The sequence below is a fragment of the Erpetoichthys calabaricus genome, chromosome 6, assembly GCF_900747795.2.
Source record: "Erpetoichthys calabaricus chromosome 6, fErpCal1.3, whole genome shotgun sequence".
NCBI lineage: Eukaryota > Metazoa > Chordata > Cladistia > Polypteriformes > Polypteridae > Erpetoichthys > Erpetoichthys calabaricus.
The window spans coordinates 205697338-205722103 of record NC_041399.2 but is presented as its reverse complement, the minus strand read 5'-3'; the positions used below and the strand labels follow the sequence as shown (position 1 = coordinate 205722103).

Genomic DNA, 24766 nt, shown 5'->3' with positions numbered 1-24766 from the left:
TGCTAAAAAGAAACATCTAGAGGAATATTTTGCAACTAATTCGAGTCATTAGAAACAGGTCAATAAGATGATTGGGTATAAAAAGAGCATCTTAGAGAGTCAGAGTCTCTCAGAAGTGGAGATAGGCAGAGGTCCACCAATCTGCAAAGAACTGCGTCTGCAAATTGTGGAACAATTTCAGAATATTGTTCCGCGATGTAAAATTGCAAAGACTTTAGGAAATATCTAATCACCTACAGTACATAATATCATCGAAATACTCGAGAATCTGCAGAAATCTGTGTGCGCAAGGGACAAGACCGAACATCTGTATTAAATGCCCGTGATCTTCAGGCTGCCAGGCATCACTGCATTAAACACAGGCCTGATTCGCTTATGGAAATCACTGCCTAGGCCCAGGAACACTTCCAGAAATAACTGTCTGTGAACACAGTTGACTGTGCCACCCACAAATGTTGATTAAAGCTCTGTCATGTAAAGATGAAGCCATATGTGAACGTGATCCAGAAACGCCACCATCTTAATCTGGGCCAAAGCTCATTTTAAAATGGACTGAGGCTAAGTGGGAAACTGTTCTGTGGTCAGATGAATCGAAATTTGACATTTTTTTTTGGAAAACATGGACGTTGTGTCTTCCTGCACTAAATCGGAGAGGGGCGATCTGGGCTTGTTATTAGTGCTCATTTCAAAAGCCTGCATCTCTGATGGTATGGGCATGCATTCAAGCCTACAGAATGGGCAGCTTGCACATCTGGAAAGGCACCATGAATACTGAAAGGTTTGTACAGGTTTTAAAGCAACATGTGATCCCCTCCAGAAGACGTCTTTTCAGGGAAGGCCTTGCATACTTCAGCAAGAAAATGCTAAACCACATACTGCATCTATTAGAACACCTTGGCTTCGTAGTAAAAGAATCCGGGTGCTGAACTCGCCTGCCTTGCAGTCCAGACCTTTCACCAAATGAAAACATTTGGCGCCTCATGAAATGAAAAATACGACAAAGAAGACCCAGGAATGTTGAGCAGGTAGAATCCTATATCAGACAAGAATGGGACAAGATTCCTCTCCCAAAAGTCCAGCAACTGGCCTTCTCAGTTCTCAGTATTTGCGACCCGAGTTTTCATAACAGTTTTAATCGTGCCCCCCTAACATTTTTTTGAAACCCTAATAAAATTTATTCCTATATTTTTTGCTACAAGTTTAAAATTTTCCTACGAATAGTGAAATTACGCCACATATGGCAACATTCGCACCCCCTTTTTTGTTATGGGGGTGCACCCCACAGTTTGAGAACCGCTGGTCTATGGAATGTTTTTGAAAGAAGAGGGGATGCTACTTAGTGGCAAACGTGACCCTGTCCCAGCTTTTTTGAGACATTTTGTTGCCATTGAATTCAGAATGATCTTACTGTATTCTTTTCATAAATGGTACATTTTCTCAGTTTAAACATTTGATATATTTTCTGTGTTCTATTGTGAAGAAAATATGGGTTTATGAGATTTGCAAATCATTGCATTCTGTTTTTACGAGGGACGTTCAAAACGTTTCCGCACTTATTTTTTAACTCTATTTATTAAGAATTTCAAAAAGAAATTACATTATTTTCTACATAGTCACCTTCGTTTGTGATTCAATTTTCCCAGCGTCATATCAACTTTTTAATGCCCAATTACTACTCCTCCCGCCATCACCGTTTCCAATGAAAATATAAAAGTGTGTGTATTATTGTGATATTTCCTTCTACTTACCCTTTACCTATTTTCTTCAAGAGTAATTGTACTCGTCAAGTTCGTTACCGGATTGATCTACTGTTGCACCGTAAAATGAACACACGCATACACAGCTATACACATACACACAGAAACTCAGCAGTGCCCTATGAATGACAAACACACAGCTGGTTAATCACCAGCACTTTTAAACCACACAAGTGCCTTATGAATAACACAGCTTGTCACTCTCCTAGGACTTCATGAGACTTGCATACACATAGACCCTAATCACAACAGTGCTCCATGAATGACAAACACACAACTGGTTAACCTCTAACACTTTAAACCACACAAGTGCCTAAGGAATAACACAGCCTGTCATTCTCTCAGCACTTCATGAGATTTACTTATTATCGGCACAAACAACATGCAATGTTTTAAAGATATCTCAGACCTAAAATTACTTTTGGTCTCAAAGAATACATTTATATATACAAAGGCTCAGTATCCTTGACTATAGGCCATTTATCAGCCAAGAATGCCTTACTTTGCATACTGTTCCCTACTTTTGGGTGGAGCTCTCACCCTCAGCCTTAATAAACCTCATAGCACAGAACGTATGGCAAACCTCCGGCTCCACCAGATGCTCAAAGAAATCTACCTTATTACTTCAATCACTCTAGACATGAAGACAAAGCATAGAAAGTTGAAAGCAGCTTGGTATTTTTTACATGAATAATAATACCAGTAGAATAAAGAATAATAAAAAATAGGACTGATAGTAAAGTCTGGATATACGAGGGGGGACCCAAAAATAACCGGAAATATTTTTAAAACGTGTTTAATTTAATTTTCTGTACAAACTACAATTAGTCTCCTTCAAAATACTCTCCATTGGCGGAAATACACTTATCTAACCATTTGTTCCATTGTTCAAAACATTTTTTAAATTCGTCTGAAGTAATGCCCATTAATGTTCTGGTCGTTTCTTGTTTTACCTCTTCGACGTCAGCAAAACTTTTCAAGTCTTTTTTCATCCTAGGGAACAAAAATAAATCACACAGAGCTAAATCCAGTGAGTAGGGTGGGTGGTTCAGGGTTGTCATACCGTTTCTAACAATAGTTTCTGCAACACTTTTTTCAAGAAGAAAATAAAAATTCACTGCCGCGCGTGATAATCGGCCATCATAAAAAAACGACGCTTGCACAAAACTACGTTTACAAAAAAATTCACTGAACACAAGCACAACTTTCCAGACTGATGGCAATTGACAGACTGACTTGTGAGAAGTGTAACTAGATCGCCCTAGCGGCCCAACCACATACTAGAAGTACCAACCTAACAACAACAAAATTCCGGTTATTTTTGGGTCCCCCCTCGTATATAGTCTTTAGAAAAAGCTTACAAAAAGTTAAAGATGACAAGGATGAATGTCGCAGGCGGCTTGTGATCGAGCACTCGTAGTTGTTCATTATATGCTTTTCTGACGATCAGATGGAAACAGCCATACGTTGCCAGCACCCTCTTCTGATGTCGCCCTGTTCCCTTCTCCTGATGTCTTCATCCCTTCTTCTTCCTTCCTCCTATGTCGCTCTTCAGACGAGGCATATTTATTATAAAATTCTATCGGGGGGTTTTGAAAGATGTGATTGCTATATATTCTGATTGTCTGGCTGTCAATATGATTAATTAATTCACTTTCCTTTTTCCCAAACAATAAAATTTTTTTGATGTTGCCTGAAGTATCAGCATGTCTTCCTTTCCCAGGCTGTAAAATAATTTAGCTACTTTTGTCCCAGATGCCCAGGTTATAAACTTATCGATAGCCTTAGGCACCAGCATGTCTTCCTTTCTTTGTTGGATCAGCCGTTTTAAAAGTGGAAGAGGATATGCTTTGTTTTGTCCTGATTGTAGTTCATCTGTTGTTGTTTTGAGCAAAATATAATGAAAATACAGAACAAAATGTACAGATTTTGTACCCTACAACAGTGCAGAAACTTTTCCCTCGTATTTACATTTTACACAACCTTTTTTTAAACTGGAGTTGTATTATAATAATTCATATTTACTTTTTAATTTGTACTTATTCACTGTAAATGTTTCCTATGAATGCATTTTATTCTATGATTACAAACTGCAATAGTTTTATTCTTTTTATAAATCATGACACCATTTCCATTCCAAGTGTAAAAAGCAAGTTGTGTTCTTTTTGGGTTCATTTCATAAGAATATTCAGAGTATTGAATATTAAAAGCATGAGTGCTTCATCTGCCTTTCTTGTAATTTTTTTTTTGTTAGTTAATAATTAAATGGCAGCATTAACATGTTTTTCCTCTGTGCTACTGTTTACGTGTAGGAGCTGGGAAGTGTTTACAGCATTCTGGCAGCAGTTTTAAATGCTGGCGACATTGAGTTTACATCAGTTGCCTCGGAGCATCAGACTGACAAGAGCAATATTTCAAACCTTGCTGTTCTTGAGAATGGTGAGTTGAGCTGTGTATAACATTTCAAATATTAAAAGTGTCTTAACAAATGTGGCAGGATGACTAGAGGATGGATGAGGTTTTATTGCTGCTGTTATTATTAGTATTACTTATTACGTGGCTGACACCTTTATCCAAGGCATCTGGTAATTGTTGAAACACAATTGCTCGCATTTCTTTTGTCCGATTGGAACACAGGTGGATGAAGTGACTTGTCACACCGTGTCGGTAGCAGGATTTGAACCCACAACTTCAGGGCTTGAAGTCCAAATTCTTAACCAATGGGTCACATTGCCTGTTTGAATTCATTTACATGATTTTTAAAAATTGTATTATTTCACTTGGGTGACATAGTTGCTTAAACCTCTTACAACCTGGGGGGATTATTCAGCAATCTCCACCCCAAAATAAAGCCTTATTAATCAAAAAATAAATTCAGGACTCTCAGTTTTTCACTTAAACCTGACAGAATGTGTGTCTGTGTCAAATTTAAACATTCTTTTACTTGGAAACTGCTATTAAACTAGAAAAAAATAAAATAGGCGCTCACAGTAATATTTTTTATTCTTTTTTTGTTTTTTTGATACAGAATATCTGATGTACAAGTAATGCCAGGGCAGTTTGTTTCACCTGTGAGGTGTTCCCAGACATGTCAACTGTACCTGTCTAATGTTTCATGTTGATAACACAAAGAAATAAATAGTTACAGCAATTACCACCATGGCTCACCCTCTACTTCTCCAAATGGGGATTCTGGTTCAGGAATAATTTTATTGCACATAAAATAGTGAATCATATAAAAAGTCTGAAATATGACTGCCTTTTTGTAGACAATTCCATGCAACACTTATAAACAGAAATGAAGTGTGTGAAAAAGAACAGTCTTGACACACAAAGAAAGGTTTGGGGCAGCCACCCATATACTTGAAGCTTGGCTGCAAAAAGGCAAAATAAGTTGCACTGATGTGTACAGAGTTGAGTGCAAAACAGAACTGAAGTTAAAGAGGAAGTTGTCTTGTATTTAAGGCAGGCAGGTGGAAGTGATGTCGTTGGTGCCGGAACCAGAAGTGACATCTTCTGGGCCCCAAACCGGAAATGACATCCTCAGGGGCTGGAACCGGAAGTGGCATCCTCAGGGGGACCCGGAACCAGAAGTGACGTCATTGGGCCCGAATCAAGCAGAATATGCCGTGTCTGCTCTGCAGAGAAAAAAGAGGAAGGTTTAGTGCATCCCGCCACCCCCTGGCCTGGCGTGGAATTACCTTTTTTTGGTCCATTTAGCTGCCTCCCATGCGCACATGTGTGATAGGAGATATGCATTGTAATACACATACACATAATACAGTGAAACGTTGGATAGCGAGTAACTTGGTTTGCGAATGTTTTGCAAGACAAGCTAAAATTTTTAATAAATTTTAACTTAAGAAAACGAGCGAGACCTTGCAATATGAGTAGTCCGTATTGTGAGGGACAGCCGGCATTTCAGTCCAGCCAGGATGTCCCTCAACTGAAAGAAACGGCCGTTTCAAGACACTACATCCCCCGGAACGCTAGATGGCAGCTCCCCTGGATGGAAATGGCTCTTCGGATTCCCGCAGGGCAGCATGGGACATGGAATCCGTATCCACAGCCCTGTTGGGTACAGTGGGGGCCGCCAGGAGGAGCTCACCAAGATCCAGGGGGATATTATGAGGACGTCAACCCGGAAGTACATCGGGGTCACGAGTACTTCTGGGACGATTGATAAAAGAAGATGTGTTGGTGACCCGGAGAAGAAATACTTCCGGGTCAGAGACTTTAAGAGGACTCTGGGAAACCCCAGCTGATCGAGCCAAGTTGGGAGGGAGGGTGACTGAGCTGCTGGGAGGTGTGGAGGATTATTGTGATTATTGAGAATTGTATTGGTTTATTATAGTGTAGTGGAGGTGGAGGTGCTTGTGCACATTTACGAATTGCCAGGCAAACTGCACTTTTAGATTTTCCTCATCGCCTATAGTATATAAAAAAGTGCCGCTTGTAAAAAACCTCAAAGCAATGCCTACTGTCTGTGTGGTTGTGAGAGCCCGACTTCGCCGAGTTTGACTTTGAATATAAGGTGCTAATAAATCTTTGAGGTACAATATTCCCCCTTGGCTAAAGTGGTGTCTTTCGAAAAGAATTTCCTCCGGGAACAATAAAGGATCTTGCCGATCGCGCAAAGCCCCCTCTATATGAAATTCTCTTCGTATAATTTGCGCACCAATATCAATTGGTCGCTCATTCATGAACGGTGAAGCCATGACTGGAGGTGGAGGTGCTTCTGCACATTATTATTATTAATAAAGTCATTTCTTGGACTTTTATCTGGTGTCTGACGTGTTGTCTAAGGGTTCAAGGGGACGACAGCGCCCCCTATCTGTCACAGTATATGCTTTGTCCGCCAAGCATCATGTGGGGATTGTGGGTAATCGTCTCAGTCGGCGTGCCTCACTCATATAGTCAACATCCATATGAGCATATACTGTTTACTACAGCATGGTGACCACGTGAGTGTTTGTGTGCTGTAACGTGTGAGTCCCTGTCATGCACCCCAAAACATGAGGCTGAGTCTCAGTACTTTAGCAACACCAGCTTTATTCAGCGTGAAACAGGAACAGCACGGTTATTTATTTTAGCAACATCTACTGTTCTCCTATAAAGAGACACAGCAATCAGGCAGGGTCGTGACCAGGTTATCAGAATCAGAATCAGAATATCTTTATTGTCATTGTAACAAATACAACGAAATTAGGTGCAGCCCCTGCGGTGTCAAAATATAAATAAATATAATTAAAAAAGGATAAGAAAGGATAAGAAGAAATAAGGTAGAACACAAACATTCAACATAAGACCTTAATTGCACATGAAGACTATTGCACAAGATGTCATCTGTTGCACTGCTGTATTGGAGGTGATTAGGTGGCATTCAGTGCCCTAATAGCAACAGGGTAGAAACTATTATTCAGTCTATTAGTCTTTGTTTGATGCTCCTCTATCTTTTGTCTGATGTCATGAGCAGGGTGTGAGGAGTATTTTAAGATATTTTCTGCTTTCCAGAGGCAGCAAGAGCTGTGCAGTTCATCCAGAGAGGGTAAAGAGCAGCCGATGATCTGCTGGGCGGTCTTTACGATCCGCTGAAGTGTTTCCCTCTGCTCTGTTGTGCACCTGGAAAACCCCACATAGAGATCAGTAGCACAGGATACTCTCGATAGAGCAGTGATAGAAGGACACCAGCAGTTTTTGGGGGATGTTATTTTTCCTGAGGACTCTCTGCTGAGCCTTCTTCGTCAGCTCAGCTGTGTTCACACCCCAGGACACGTTAAGTTCCAGAGCCCCCTGCGATAGGTGAAAATCCGCAAAGTAGCGACCTTATATTTATTTTATTATTTATATATATTTTAAGGCTTTATAAACCCTTCCCACACTCTTATAAACCTTACCGCCTTATTACGTCCACTTACAACTCGTTTTGCGCCCTGGATAAAGGACACTGTGACTGTAGATCTTATATTCTTTTCCTCCTTTTTAAATAGAAAGAATCGTGGACTCATTGATGCCGTAATGGCATCCTACAGCGGTGTAGCTGTTCTCTTCCTTCAACATATATTGTATATATAACCTTTTACTTTTTCAAAAATCGTTAGCATCTTTCGTTGTCGCTTGGGCACGGCCCCTGAAGCAGTAGCAAGAGAAGATCATTTTGGAGCCATAACGAAGGGCTTGACTATGCACAAAAGTTAACTGTTTACACAGTGAAGCACATTGATGCTGAATGAGCGAGACGAGACTTCCTGGTTAACACAGCAGAATCGAATTTGACGCACCGTTGCTGAGCCAATCAGCACGCAGGAACTTAACTGCCTGCTCTGATTGGGTATCTTCTCAGCCATCCGCCAATAGCGCCCCTTGTATGAAATCAACTGGGCACACCAACTGAGGAAGCATGTACCAGAAGTAAAAAGACTCATTGTCCGCAGAAACCCGCGAAGCAGCAAAAAATCTGCGTTATATATTTAGATATGCTTACATATAAAATCCATGATAGAGTGAAGCCGCGATAGTCGAAGCGCGATATAGCGAGAGAATACTGTATTATATATACACATGTACGTTATGGCTGCTTGATAGTGCCATTATCAATATAACATTACATATTATACTTTTGAGTAACAATGATCTACATTGATAAACAACATCAAAAACCCCAGCTCTTTATAGGTGCCTATCCAGGTGACCAGGTGGATTTTATATACAGTTAGGTCCATAAATATTTGGACAGAGACAACTTTTTTGAAGGGATTGTGTTCAAAAAATGCTTTAGTTGCCTCTCATTTTTATGTAATCGTTTTGTTCACCCCACTGAATTAAAGCTGAAAGTCTGCACTTCAACTGCATCGGAGTTGTTTCATTTAAAATTCATTGTGGTAATGTACAGAACCAAAATTAGAAAAAAATTCGTCTCTGTCCAAATATTTATGGACCTAACTGTAACTGTCAGTTTTTCCACTTTTGTCACCCTATGGCCCATTTTTGCACAACCAGGTTTACTTTCTTTCAATTCACCACCTTTTTTTTTTTAAGTTTTACCCACCATATTATTCTGACCAAATTTCATATGAACCCGCAATGGCGATGCCATAAATGAGTAGCTCTGAACTGCTGTGGCACTCACATATGCAGTAAGTACAAATGCTACCCGGCCCTGCATTTAAACAGAAAGAAACTCCGTAGCATTTTTTTTTATTTTGGTGTCCTCAAAATAATGATACTTTTATGATGATGATGATGATGATGAAGATGATATACTTTATTAATCCCCCAGTTATGGCTAGTAACACAGAGAGCTACGTGGAATCTTTATAAATAAAAGAATTATTAATTCAAAAATTGGTCTGTAATAACAAGAAGCTCAGTGGAGCACGAAAGGCCAAAAGGAATTGCCTGAAATGGCAAAGACAATCCAATTCAAACATAATCCCAAACCAGTAATCCAAGACAAAATCAAAAAATACACAGCAAAGGTTCAAAAATCCAGGAAATCACAAAACACACGAAATTTCAGTAATCAAGAGAACTCACCTCACCACAAGCGCATGCAGAACACATTCTCATCTTTAACAGCAGTCTCACTTGCGGAATAACCCTTAGAGAGGAATATTCCTTGCTTTCCATCTCAAAACAAGTTAAGCCATCCCCAAAGGGGGTGAGGGGGAACACTTGATGTGTTTTGTGTTTCTGTATTGCAAACTCGCGCACAGAATGAATTTTACAGGTGCATTTTTGAAAAACTGTGCACAAAGTTTTCGCTCTTTGCTACTTGCATGTACTGAATTTTACTACTCATCTAGCCATACTAGCTGTCACAATCTACCGTATTTTTTGCACAATAAGACGCACCTGACCATTAGACGCACCTAGGTTTAGAGGATGAAAACAAGAAAAAAAATATTCTGAACCAAATGGTGCACTAATATGTTTAATAAAATATAGCAGAATAATATTTCAACCATGTAAATTCAACAGCGGTATTAAGAAACATCATCACTGTCATTAACAAATAAGGAGAGACTTTAAGTTTCAAGCACTCTTCTAGTTTTATGGAAACCCCAAGATCTCCTCATCGCTAGTGTCAGAATTTATTAAGCTCAGTTGCTCACAATCACTTTGCAGCATCACGTACCTATCATCACGCGACCTAACCTGTCCAAAGCCACCAGGGGACAAAGCACGTTTGGACCAATGCTCCCTGAACTTATATCGCCAGTCTAGTCCCATCTATATTTGTAATGCCACAAAGCCCTTCATCTCATGTTTTGTTGTGGGTTTCCAGTTTGAAAAATGAGAATGCAGTGCAAGCACAGCCCTCGATTCAAAAAATTGCTCTGCATATCTGTTTGTCTCGTTTGACAGTAGCTGAAAGGCAGCTTCAGGAAAGAACAGCCTGAAGTAGTCCAGCGGCTGGTAATCTGTGGAGTCCAGAGTCCGACTCAGTGATAATGCGCAAAACAATCTCTGCTTTTTTTTTTTTCTGCACTCCCTTCGCTCCCTCATGAGATGTAGATGCCATCTTGCTTTTGTTTACATTTCGCAACTCACGCATACGCAAGGATTAGATGCCGAGTCAATGAGTCTAACATTCCTCCAAGCACAGAGGGAATGCCTGTAACGTAACAGTGAGTTTTGTCGCCCTCTACCCCTGGATGTCTACTTTTGTCAGGTAATACACATCATGGTCTGTGACGCAATATTCGCTCCATAAGACGCACAGACATTTCCAACCTTCTTTTGGGTAAAAAAAAGTGCGTCTTATGGTGCGAAAAATACGGTAATCAACCAGAATAAGGCAATGAAATTACTGTTCATTTTTACTGAATCAAATTTCTATTTTTTGTGTAGCAGAGGTTACATTTCTATGGTGGGTGGCTCAGTGATCACCAGATCATTAGGCAGTTCAAGGTTCACTGTACCATTCTTGCTCTCTAAACTCTCTTGTACTTGATATTTCTTGTCTCCCCAGTATAAATGCTAATTTAATGCTAAGAATCTCCAAATAAACTCTGAATATGTGTCATCTGTGTCTCATCAAAATTCCCTCAATGTTTGCTGTTTTCTTTATTTAAGCTTCCTCCTTACTTTGCATCCGAGGTGACGAGCTGCAGGAGGCCCTCACCTCTCACTGTGTGGTGACTCGAGGAGAGACGATCGTCCGTCCCAACACAGTTGAAAAGGCAGGCGAAGTACGAGATGCCATGGGCAAGGCTTTGTATGGACGTCTTTTTAGTTGGATTGTCAACCGCATCAACTCCTTGCTTAAACCTGAAATGCTCACAAGGTAAGGACTGCACTGACCAGAATCTCATTTTGCATCTGTGTTGGTGTTACCTTTTTAAGTTTATTTTACTTTACATTATAGTCTCTGGTTACGTTGATATTAATTTTTCAAATGTCATACAAGTACAAATACATAACATATAGACAGGAGTAATCATCTGCCCACCACAGCCACTAGACGACTAAAGCTGGTGACACATTACATGATTTCTAGTCCAAGGGGATGTCACACTTGATGACTGAAGCTGCTGATCTTGACACCCGAGTATATCAGATGTAGTGCTTTCTTTACCCTTTAGCCATAGGATGGCACCCTAAGTTCGTAAACTCTATTTCCCTGAACTGATTTATGAAAAACCCTTTAATTTTAAATACGTGTTTTAGAGGATGAATTAGAATCCCTTAACTAATACCTACTACCCAGTAATAAGCTGCCAGCTGTTTCACAATCAGTAACTTGTAACACAATTCACAATACAAATATGTCCCCAAAATATAACAAAATGTATTAACTAAATTGGAAAAATAACTAAAATCAATAAATAAAATTATTTGTTGTTAAGTCCAATCAAAATCCCTACAAATTATAGATTGCAGAAATTAGAAAACTCACAAAAATTGCAGTAAATTCACCCTTCACTACAAATACCTAAAGGTTCAGGCAGTGTACTTAAACCTTATATATGCAGTTTTAACACTTTGCTTTTACCAGCACTTAAAACATCCCACTGTTAAGGAAAACACAATAACCAAATTTATAATATAAGCAAAATTAATTACTATAACCAAACTTTAACGTAACAACTTTAATAATAATAATAATACATTTTATTTATTTGTAGGCACTTTTCTAAACACTCAAGGACACCGAACAATAGATAAAACACAGATTATAAAGAAAAGTAAAATTCAAAAGTTAAAATCTGACAGAGCAATTGTAATCAAAGAGAAAAAGCAATCTTAACAGTAGAATTACCACAGCCTACGAAAAAACTCATAGATCCGGCCCACCTTAAATCCCATCGCACCTCTCCGTCAGCGTCTTTTGTCTTGTAAATGTGCCGATAAAGACAAGCAATCAAGCAGCCTGCTATTCGATCCCCCCACCGCTGCAGAACGTGCACAAAGTTCTCCCAGCTTCCTCTGCATGCCCTGGAGTACAAAAGATAGATAGATAGATAGATAGATAGATAGATAGATAGATAGATAGATAGATAGATAGATAGATAGATAGATAGATAGATAGATAGATAGATAGATACTTTATTAATCCCAAGGGGAAATTCACATACTCCAGCAGCAGCATACTGATACAAAAACAATATTAAATTAGCAACATGAAGACTGGCAAGATCGGGGGAAAAAAAACATGCGGTCACTGATTACAACCGCAACATGTTATGCAAATGAATATGAATAATGTTGCATCAGTGCCACAATGTTTTCTGAAATGTACTATACAGGTCATAAAATGAAAAATTCCAAATATCATATATACAGTACCTATGTCTCTGTTTTTATTTTTATTTTTTTGATATCATAGACCATAAGGTGCATACTAATTCAGCATGAGCAGGAACACTCAATAACACTGAATAAAAAAAATCAAGTGACGGTGAGATACGAAGAAGGCAGTTTCACCACCGTTTGTGTGTCAGCTTTTATCCCTCCAGATCAGAGAATGTCCAGTTCCATTGCCTTAAAACACCACTCACATCTACAGTTATTCCCAGTTTCAAATAAAAACTAACAGCGTCAGATCCCTAGGGCGGTGGTATGTATCGTGATCGTGACTGAGTGAATAAAAGTGAAAAAAAAAAGGTAACTTTTAAAAGTACTCTAAATGTACACCATCTGTTACAGATGCAAACCAAATGTATGTGTGTACTGCATAATATTAACAATAAGAGCAGCTCACTACCGAAAACGGCAAATATAGGAGGCAGGCGGGATTGAACCGGGGACTCTTGATTATAAGTTAGCAAATCTTACCGCTATGCCACGGAAGCTGTTATATTATCCTTGAACCTTTTGTGAAAGTGTTTATTTGATCTTTGGCCTTCAGGCCTCATACATTATATAGTTTATGCCAACATTTTGTCATTTATTACTAAAATATGAAAAATGTTTCTGTTTTAACAATGTGTTTACACAGATTACTGTAGAAACGGAACACACATGAAATGCATGTGTTCCAAATAACGGTCTATTATTTCCACTCTAAAACTCCAGCACTTCATTCCCAGATAATCAAGGCATGAGCTGGGAGAACTTTGTGCATGTTCTACGGCAATGGGAGGATGGAATAGCAGGCTGCTTGCTTGCTTGTCTTTATCGGCACATTTAGAGGACCAAAGACGCTGACGGAGAGGTGCGATGGGATTTAAGGTGGACCTGATCTACGAGTTTTTTTCGTAGGCTTTGGTAATTCTAGTGTTAAACAAATGAGTTTTAAGTTTAGATTTGAAAAGTGAAAATGATTCAATATTTCTAAGTTCAGATGGTAGTGAGTTCCAAAGCTGGGGAGCAGAGCAACTGAATGCTCCGCTCCTCATAGTGGTAAGACTGATGAAGGGGATAGTCAAGTGGAAGGAGGAAGAGGATCTAAGGGTACGGGAGGGAATGGCAACATGGAGGAGGTCAGACAGATATGGAGGGGTGAGGTTGTGGAGAGCCTTAAAAGTTAACAGAAGAATTTTGAATTGAATGCGGAACTTAACTGGAAGCCAATGAAGCTGCTGCAAGACGGGAGTGATATGGTGAGCAGAGGGGGTTCTAGTAATGATGCGGGCAGCTGAATTCTGGACCAGTTGAAGCTTATAAAGAGATTTGTGAGAAAGACCAAAGAAAAGGGAATTGCAATAATCCAGACGAGAAGTGACAAGGTTATGAACAAAGGATAGCAGTGGTGTGGAGAGTGAGGGATGGGCGAATACGATTAATGTTACGCAAGTGGAAATACGCCGTCCGGGAGATGTTATTGACGTGGGACTGAAAGGATAAAGTACTGTGAAGGATGACACCCAGACTCTTAATTCCTCTGTCTCCCCTTCCCTACAGGTTATCAATAACACACACACAGATACACAAGCTGCCGACCACACAAAGTAAAAATAATGTGGTCTGCAGGCCTGGTCGACTCTCTGGAACATGGTGGCCAAAAACTCTGAAGCCCATTCACAGTACTCACAAATAAGCAGAGTAGAGGTCAGCATTCATTGTCCAAGCACAGCACTTCCACGCTGTGGGAAACGATGGAGTCGTCCTGCAGGCAGGCTCACGGCAAAACACTGCAAGCAAAAAGGAGCTAGTCCATCCAAATGAGGTGAAATTTGCTATTTTTCCTCTTTGCCAGAGAAGCTGCCAGGCTTTCCCTTGGTCACCTGGAGCGCTATCCGGAGTATACAGCATCTCTTCACAGGCTAGCTAAGCTAGTTAGCCTGTAATGCTAATCTGAACTACACCACTTCTTCTACGACAGCTTCTTATTGTCTTGTCGTCCAACAGGTTGTAGCGTGTACACCAACCGTAGCTGAAATCATCAGCAACACCGTTAAACTCAACCCCATTTTTTTTTTCTTAAAGTCTCCATTTAGTCATTCTCTTATCCTAGTACGAGCGCCACCTGACCTGACCAGCCAATCACATTACAGAAACACTGACATGACACTTGAACTCCCAATAACTTAAAACAAACTTAAACAACATTGGTTGTCTTTAAACACAAGCACATGGTTCACAGTACATTACAACCAAACTACAGAATGTATAAACCTTATTGTGAATCAATTTTATTAACCAAACACAACTAAACTGAATACATCTTCAATGCTTAACATGACTAAATAATAATTATTATTCTTTTCCAAGGAACCATTAAACACTGAGTACTGAGAAAAGCGCTATATAAATGTAATGAATTATTATTATATGAGCCTAGGGCTACACAGATTAGGCGACTACAAATTGCAGAGCATGGCAAATTACACAATCCTGTGACGACTCTTCAGCAGTCTGTAACGTGCTGCCTGACACAAACACTTTCCAGGACAATGCAGCCTAGGTCACTTTTTTTCCTTTTTCCATTTTGTTGAGGTATGTAAAACCCCAAACATCAGACAGACAAGCCTGTCATTTCTTTGCAAGGCCCAAAACACTTCATAGTTTATTCTTCACAGCCATATTTATAGGCATTGTACTTCCGGATGAACATTCATTGGCTGTCAGCTCTCACACACCCAAAGATTGCCCCATGACTTTAGGCAAATCAAGCTTGTTTGATTTTGTTGGAGCGAGTCGCACACTGGTTGGATTAAGTCACTGATTTTATCAGATTACACGACTCGCTAAGATTATGTAAATGAAGTCGGCAACTGAAAATCACTGGAAAAGTCATGCAACCTGACAGGGCCTCCGTTTAACAAAAACATACGGTAAAATGAGAAAATAGAGATAAGATTGAAGATTGGGGTCCTGGAAGAAGTCCCTTTCAATCTCTTGCCCATGGGACCAGGAAAAATTTGCAGTAACGTGCTTAAACCAGGATTGGTGTTAGGCCACAACTAAAAAAAATAACTTCAGAAGCACGGAGCTCTGTTCTCCTTGGAAGGTGGTCCAGAAGTGAACACTGACCACCGCTGGATACATTGTTTATATAAGAGTGAAGACAAAAGGAGTGTGCGTTCAACAATTTACGAAGTGACACTATTAGTCTTTTGGTGGCTTCTCCTTCTCCATTCACTGGGTGCAAATGGAGCCAAAGACAGCGGCGATGTCACACGGTTCCCCATGCTAAAATGGCTGACTATACTTTGATGCAGTTCCTACAGAAAGTAGTCAGGACCCTTCACTTTTTTCACATTTTGTCATATTGCAGCCTGAGGCTAAAATTATTTAAGTTCACTTTTCCTCACATTCTATCTATCTATCTATCTATCTATCTATCTATCTATCTATCTATCTATCTATCTATCTATCTATCTATCTATCTATCTATCTATCTATCTATTGTGACAGATATGGGGGCGCTGTCGTCCCCTTGAACCCTCGGACAACACGTCAGACACCAGATAAAACAAGAATTAAATTTATTATAATAACAGTGTGCACAAAGCACCCAACACTCCACAATACTTCAATAATAATCCAATACAATAATCACAATAAATCAATGCACTAATCCTCCACTCCCAGCAGCTCAGTCACCCTTCCTTCTATCTCGGCTCACTGCTGGGATCTCCCAGAGTCCTTTTTTATTCCCTGACCCGGAAGTGCTTCTGATCCCCCAGTTCACATGATTTCCCAGCACTTCCGGATCAGATGAAAACTCCTTCTTTTCTTCAGAAGTACTTTATTTCTTCCGTCCTCGTGACTGGGAAGTACTTCCGGGTTATAGAGAAAATATAAATCGTTGAGCCTCCCTGCAGCGTCCCCTGGAGGCCCCCATGGTATCCAGCAGGGCGGTGATGTAAAACTCCACTGTCCATGATGTCCTGCTGGAACTCGGGACACCTCCATGTTGCAAGAAGGGCTCCAACCAGCCATATACCACACTATCTTATCTATCTATCTATCATGAAATGCTAGGTGGCACTGTTGCCCCTCTAAACCCAACAGACAGACACTCATTACACAGGGTAAAAGCACTAAGAAGAATTTTAATACTTTTTCTTCTTCGTTCAGTGCCCCTAAGCACCACAGCCACAAATAACAGGCAGATAATAATAATAATACACACATTTCTCTATATATATCTCCACAACTTCCAGCAAGCTTTGTCCACTTCCATCTGACTCTGGCTCCCTTGCTGGGTTCACAGCAGTCCTTTCTATAGTCCTTGACCCGGAAGTGCTTCTGTTCTTCCTCCAATGTGACTTGCCAGCACTTCCGGGTCAGATGGAGAATTCTAGGTCTTTAATCATCCCGGAAGTACTTTGGGACTTCCGCCCTCATGATCCATTAGTACTTCTGGGCTAGATGAGAATTTATTCTCCCACCTATCTATCTATCTAACAACACTCAATCCCCTAGAATGATAATAAAACAGGATATTAGAAATTGTGCAAATTAATTTAAAAAATTTAAAATTAAATATCACATTGACACAAATATTTAGACCCTAAACTTCACACACTTGGATTTATGGATTTTCTGTCATTCTTCTGTTCGATTTGGTTCAAGTCCAGGCTCTCACTGGTCAAATCAAGGACATTCACCAGAGTTGACCTTAAGCCACTCCTGTTTTGTCATTGTCCTGCTGAAAGCTGAACTTTTGGCCCAATCTGAGAGCTTTCATTAAGGATATGTCTGCACTTTACTCTATTCCGCTTTCCCAAACCCTGCTTCAACTTTCTGCTGCTGAAAAACAATCCTAAAGCACAACACTGCCACCACCATACTTCACTTTTATAATGGTATTACACAGCTGATGAGCAGTGCCTAGTTTCCTCCAGACATGAGAGTTGAGGAGAAACAGCTCAGTCTTGGTTTCATCAGACAAGTGAATCTTGTTTCTTATACTCTGAGAGTCTTTTAGGTGCCTTTTAGCAAACTCCAATTTTATGGATTTTATGTGTCATGTGGCCACTCCGTGACAGAGCTCAGATTATCTGGCCTTTCCTAATCATGTGCAGTCATTTGAATCTGTCAATTTCCAGACAGTGTTCAGAAACTGTTTTGTCTTGGTGGAGAAATATATTACTCTACTTTCCCCTTGTGTATTATTAATATGTAGCCTCTATCAGAATGCCTCAAATCTCAGACTTATCACTGTTTATAAGGTATTGTACATTATAACTTCTCCCCACCTTCCCTTCTACATCTATAACCTCAGGCAATTAGGTGTAGTAAAAGACAAACAGGAGTTAAGTTACACTTTAAATAATGTATTATTGATAATATTCATAAATAATAACAATGAGCAAAGTACAGTACATGTGAATATTGGCAACCATACAACCTGATAAATGTTGATGTGTAGTATCAATAAATGTACGCTTGTGGGCGCTGTTGCCCCGTGAAACCCAAAAGACAGATGCAGACACAGTTTTAAAAGCACCAAGAAGTAATTTAATTTTCTTCCTTGAAGTGTTCCAAAGCACCTCCACCACCATATACACAATCAATAAACACAATAGTTAATACAATAATTCCTCCTCACCTCCCAGCAGCTCCGTCACACTCCCTCCCAACTCCGGCTCGGCTTGCTGGGTTTCCCGTAGTCCTTTATATAGTCAGACGAAGACTTGTATTTTTCTTAAGCCCGGAAGTACTTCTGTTCTTCCGTCCCCATGACTTGGGAGTACTTCCGGGCTATAGGGAAAATAAAAATCCCCGCGTCTCCCTACAGCGTCACACGCCAGCACTAACAGCACCCAGCAGGGCTGTGAAGCCGAACTCCATCTCCCATGGTCCCCTGTGGGAATCTGGGACACCTCTATGCTGCAGGGGAGACACCATCTAGCGTCCTGGATGTATCGGCCATCTATTACAGTAGTTTCAGGCGTCACACAGACTTCTTTGTTACTTAAAATGTCTCTAGTTGAGGCATCATTTGTGGTCAGCTTTCTTCAGAACAGGTCGCATGCCTGTCTCAATATGGCTGCCAAGCTGTGCTCTTCATTGTGTTGTCCTTTTCAGTTCATGGTGTGAGATGGTCTTTCATCAGTTTGGTAAGAGAGAGAGAGAGAGTGTGAGGTAAAGCAAGCAGGTTTATAGGTTTTCTGTCCAACCCCTACAGCCAATAGGGCGTCATGGTACTTAAAAGCTTTTGATACAAGCCAGTTCCAAACAGCCAAACTTCACACCTGCCCTCCAAACCATTTGTTAAGGTAAAGCTTGGCAGTTAGGCAGCCTGGCTTTTCTATGGGGTTTGACTGAGAGACTTCAGCAGAGAAATTTAGCCAAACTTGTTTGAGGCACTTCCCCAACCCTATCGTAAAATACCAAAGAAAAGGGGGAAGGGGTTCTTAAGCCATCAAACCATTGCTGTTATTATCTATAATATAACACTAATATTACATTGCTTTGTCTAAGTTACAAATAAAGACATACAAAATATTTATCAAATTGTGTGCAAAATTTCACATCACAACAGAAGCCATTAAGAAGGCTAACAGAATGTCAGGTTATATAGTGCCTTGATGTGTGGAGTATAAGTCACAGGAGGTTCTGCTCAACCTTTATCACACACTGGTGAGGCCTCACCAGGAGTCCTGTGTGCAGTTTTGGTCTCCAGACTACTGAAAGGACATAGCAGCACTGGAGAAAGTCCAGAGAAGAGCGACTAGGCTGATTCTAGGGCTACAGGGGATGAGTTTTGAGGAAAGACCAAAAGAGATGAGCCTTTACAGTTTAAGCAAAAGGAGATTAAGAGGAGAACTGACTGAAGTGTTTAAAATTATGAAAGGAATTAGTCCAGTAGATCAAGACTGTGACTTTAAAATGAGTTCATCCAGAACACAGGGATACTGTCGGAAACTTGTTAAGCATAAATATCGCACAAAGATTAGGAGGTTTTTCTACATACAGAGAATCACAGTCACTTGGAACATGTGGCCAAGTAGTGTGGTAGACAGTAGGACTTTAGGGACCTTCAAAAGTCAACTTGATGTTATTTTAGAAGAATTAAGTGGATAGGACTGGAAAGCTTTGCTGAGGTGAATGGCCTGCTCTTGTCTAGATTGTTCTAATGTTCTAATAAATCCATGTACCCAACCTGCCTTGTGTCAACAGTCCAGGCTGGTGGTGGTGGTGGTTTAATGGTGTTGGGATTGTTTTCTTGGCACATTTTGAGCCTGTTAATATCAATCAATCATTACTTGGATGCCACGGCCTATCTGAGTATTCTTTCTGTCCATGTGCATCCCTTCCTAGCCTCAATTTCCCCCATCTTCTAATGGCCACTTCCAGCATCATCAGAATCAGAATCAGAATCAGCTTTATTGGCCAAGTATATGTACACATACAAGGAATTGGACTCCGGTTTTACCTAGTATTGTCCCTGATGCTGTGAGATTGACTTAAATGTTCATGAGAGTGATGGCCTGAGGAAAGAAACTGTTCACATGTCTGGTAGTTTTGGCGTACAGTGCTCTGTAGCGCCTACCAGAGGGAAGAAGTTGAAAAAGGTTGTAACCAGGGTGTGATGGGTCTGCAATGATGTTTTCTGCCCGTTTCCTGACTCGAGATCTGTATAAGTCTTGAATGGAGGGCAGATCAACACCATTGATTTTTTCTGCAATCCTGACTGTCCGTTGAAGTCTGTTCCTGTCCTGTTTTGTGGCTGAGCCAAACCAGACTGTAATAGATGAACATAGAACAGACTGGATTACTGCAGAGTAAAATTGGATGAGCAGCTCCTGAGGCAGGTTGAACTTCCTGAGCTGGCGCAGGAAGTACAACCTCTGCTGGGCCTTTTTAACAATTGTGTTTATGTTTAGTTCCCACTTTAGGTCCTGGGAAATTGTGGATCCCAGAAACCTAAAGTTTTCCACAGCAGACACAGTGCTGTTGAGTAGTGTGAGAGGGGGCAGCACTGGGGGGCTCCTCCTGAAGTCCACTGTCATCTCCACAGTTTTAAGCTTGTTCAGCTCCAGGATGTTTTGACCGCACCAGAGGGCCAGCTGTTCGACCTCTCGTCTGTATACAGACTCGTCACTGTCCTTGATGAGGCCAATGACTGCCATATCATCTGCGAACTTCAGGATTTTAACAGACGGGTCTCTTGAGGTGCAGTCATTTGTGTAGAGGGAGAAGAGCAGAGGAGAGAGGACACATCCCTGGGGGGCGCCAGTGCTGACTGTTCGTGTGCTGGATGTGATTTTTCCCAGTCTCACTTGCTGCTTCCTATCTGTCAGGAAGTTTTTGATCCACTGGGAGATGGGAGCTGGTACAGTGAGCCAAGTGAGTTTGGTGTGGAGGACTTCTGGAATGATAGTGTTGAACGCCGAGCTGAAGTCCACAAACAGGATCCCCATAATGCACAATGTCAACAAAACAAAAGTCATCTCACACTGATCTCAAGAACATGACAATGAGTTCAGTGCTCTTCATCGGCCCTCCAAGTCACCGGATCTGAATCCAAGTGGACACCTTTGAGATGTGGAAGAACGGGAGAATGGCAGCATGAAGGTGTATCGGACAAACGTGCTGAAATTGTGTGGTGTGATCACGTTGACGTGGACCAGAATCTCAAAGGATATGTCCAACATTTTGTGGAGTCCATGCCACAAACAGCTGAGGCTCTTCTACAAAACAAAAAGAGGCCCTACCCAGTGTTGGTGTGCTGCTCCTCAGAATTTGCTCGGTGAGTGTATTTAATGCCAAAAGCCATAAATGGAAATTGACTACTGTGTCAATTTTTTTATTTTTAATAAATTTGCAAAAATCTCAAGTAAACTTTTTTCACGTTGTCATTATGGGGTGTTGTGTGTAGAATTCTGAGGAAAAAAATGAATTTAATCCATTTTGGAATAAGGCTGTAACATAACAAAATGTGGAAAAAGTGATGCGCTGTGAATACTTTCCGGATGCACTGTATGTTAATCAAATCACTGTCCATGACTATTAAGGTTGAAATTTGCAAGGCCTTAATGGGACACAGTGCAGTACAGGCGTGATAAGAGCATAACAACATGAGGTGTTACAAGTCTCTACTCAACCTATTCGGAACCCATTTAATAAGCCATTTTTACAAGCACCACACTGTATATGTTATGGGGGTTATAGTTCATTTTACCTGACATATTAGTAATATTTTTTTTTGTGAGCAATTATTTCATTTAACAAAGTCAAAAATAATTCAAAATGTGTAACAATCATCTTGTAAAAATATTTATGTCTCTGCTCATTGCCTCCCAGGTGCACTGCTGCTTTCAGATGCTCCCTTTTGATAAGAGATGCAGAAATGTGCTTGTCTTTACTAGATGTGTTAATTAATATCCCATAATCTGCAAATGCACCGTGTTGTAATGCAGCAAAACATATCCTGATGATCATGGCAAGCAAAAATACAATGTGACAGGAGCATGACAGCTGAATATGCAGTGCCTATTAGAAATTATTCACTCATCCTTGGATAATTTTGCATGGGGGGGGGGGGGTTATAAGATAGCAGAAACACCTAACAGGATATTAATAGATTACTTAGAGTACTGACTGACTTGGAAATTGTAGAGGGAGAAGTGCTGCTTGGATTAAACAGGCTGAAATCTAATAAATCACAAGAATCGGATAAACGTTTATCTCGAGTGCTTATGGAAGTTAGTGAGTACATGAATAAGCCCTTGATGCATATTTTTTTTGAAAATGTGTGCACACTGGAGTAATTCCTAAAGACTGAGCGCTAGCAAATATTATCTTGTTGTTGTACGAGAAGGAAACTGACACAGAAAAAGGTTGGGGGGCATGTTCGCGACTTCATAAAAATGTAAAGTAACAGAATGAATCGATCATTTACAAAGATGATAGAAACGTTTTATCAGACTCAAATCCAACAGAGAAATTAAAAATTATGGCGGAACTTCCATTCAATTGAGTTCCAGGCAGGAAGGGACAGGTGCTCCAGTAGGGCAGATAACGGAAGTGACGTCAGCGGTGGAATGCCCACCGTCGTTCTTCCTGTTATTGTTTGGTGTGATTTTGGGTCCTCTAAGGCTACCAGTGTTTCTTTCTGTCATTAGGTCCACTTCCTACGTTGCTAGGGTTGTGGCCTGTGAGGTTAGGGCTCGTGTGTAATCAACGCAATGGGACAAAAGGACAACTAGAAGTGCAATTTCCTTTTCCGATCTGTGGATACCAAATATCTGATGTATTCAAAGTTTATCATTGTGCTCTTTTCTCACATGCACAGTACTGTCTGCTTTGACCCTTTTGTTCTCTCGACAGTGATTATTTTCTCTCTTATTATTATTATTATTATTTCTGGACTTCTCTAGCACCTTCAACACCATCCAACCTCTGCTCCTTAGGGACAAGCTGACAGAGATGGGAGTAGAGTCATACTTAGTAGCATAGATTGTGGACTATCTTAAAGACAGACCTCAGTATGTGCGTCTCGAGAACTGCAGGTCTGACATTGTGGTCAGCAGCACAGGAGCGTCGCAGGGGACTGTACTTTCTCCGGTCCTGTTCAGCCTATATACAATCGGACTTCCAATACAACTCGGAGTCCTGCCATGTGCAAAAGTTCACTGACGATACTGCTATCATGGGCTGCATCAGGAGTGGGCAGGAGGAGGAGTATAGGAATCTCATCAAGGACTTTGTGAAATGGTGCTACTCAATCCACCTACACCTGAACACCAGCAAAACCAAGGAGCTGGTGATGGATTTTAGGAGGACCAGGCCCCTCACGGACCCAGTGATCATCAGAGGTGACTGTGTGCAGATGGTGCAGACCTATAAATACCTGGGAGTGCAGCTGGATGATAAATTGGACTGGACTGGCAATACTGATGATCTGTGTAAGAAAGGACAGAGCCGACTATACTTCCTTAGAAGGCTGGCATCCTTCAAAATCTGCAATAAGATGCTGCAGATGTTCTATCAGACGGTTGTGGCGAGCGCCCTCTTCTACACGGTGGTGTGCTGGGGAGGCAGCATTAAGAAGAGAGACACCTCATGCCTGGACAAACTGGTGAGGAAGGCAGGCTCTATTGTAGGCACGGAGCTGGACAGTTTGACATCCGTGGCGGAGCGACGGGCGCTGAGCAGGCTTCTGTCAATCATGGAGAATCCACTGCATCCACTGAACAGGATCATCTCCAGACAGAGGAGCAGCTTCAGCCACAGACTGCTGTCACCGTCCTGCTCCACTGACAATTCCACCCGGGGGGTTAAACGTTAACATTATTCAAAGTTATTGTCTGTCTGTATACCTGCATTTTTATCACTCTTTAATTTAATATTTTCTTTATTAGTATGCTGCTGCTGGAGTTTGTGAATTTCCCCTTGGGATTAATAAAGTATCTATCTATCTATCTATCTATCTATCTATCTATCTATCTATCTATCTATCTATCTATCTATCTATCTATCTATCTATCTATCTATCTATTAAGCTTTGGATTCATTTAATTTTATTTCTTTTTTTTAGTTTTGTTTTTTACTTGTATCTCCCGGTTTTCACTCAAAAAGTTTATTTGGTAGTTCACTCACAGAGCACTACCGTTCTGCAGAGGAAGATAAATAGAAGGCATTAGAACACAACTCCAGGCCTAGGAAGCAAAGGCTTATGGTGAGGCAAACGTTTTCAGAATTAGGCAATAATGTGGTGTCCAGCAGGGGTCAGAGCTGGGGATGCTACTCTTTTTTAATATGCATAAATGATCTGGACAGGAAAAAATCAATAAGTGGTTAAGTTTGCAGATGATACCAAACTAATTGAAAAGGCAGATAATGGAGAATCAGCTCAGCTGGTGCAAAGGTATAGGCTTGGACAGATTTGTGACAGATGAAATTTAATGTTAATAAATGTAAAGTTTTACACGTAGGAAGTAATGAGAAATCAAGCAAAATGACCCCTTTTATTGGCTAACTAAAAAGATTACAATATGAAAGCTTTCGAGGCAACTCTGGTTGGTCCCTTCTTCAGGCAAGATGTAATCATTCATTTCTGCTGAGGAGCAGTTTCTCATGTAGACAGGGGTTCTCAACTGATTGCTGATGTTAGGTTTGATCCATTATTAAATGACAGTGAAGGTAGAAGGGGCGGGGTCCCC

General features: G+C 40.6%; 1 protein-coding gene across 1 annotated transcript in view; it reads left to right on the top strand.

Moving 5' to 3' along the window:
* Nucleotides 1–24766, top strand: part of myo3a (myosin IIIA) — a 458747-nt gene that overhangs the window by 270028 nt on the left and 163953 nt on the right. The window contains exons 17-18 of the mRNA XM_051929020.1: nt 4070–4196; nt 10836–11046. Coding sequence (XP_051784980.1) covers nt 4070–4196; nt 10836–11046 — 338 coding nt within the window. The remainder of the gene's footprint in view (nt 1–4069; nt 4197–10835; nt 11047–24766) is intronic.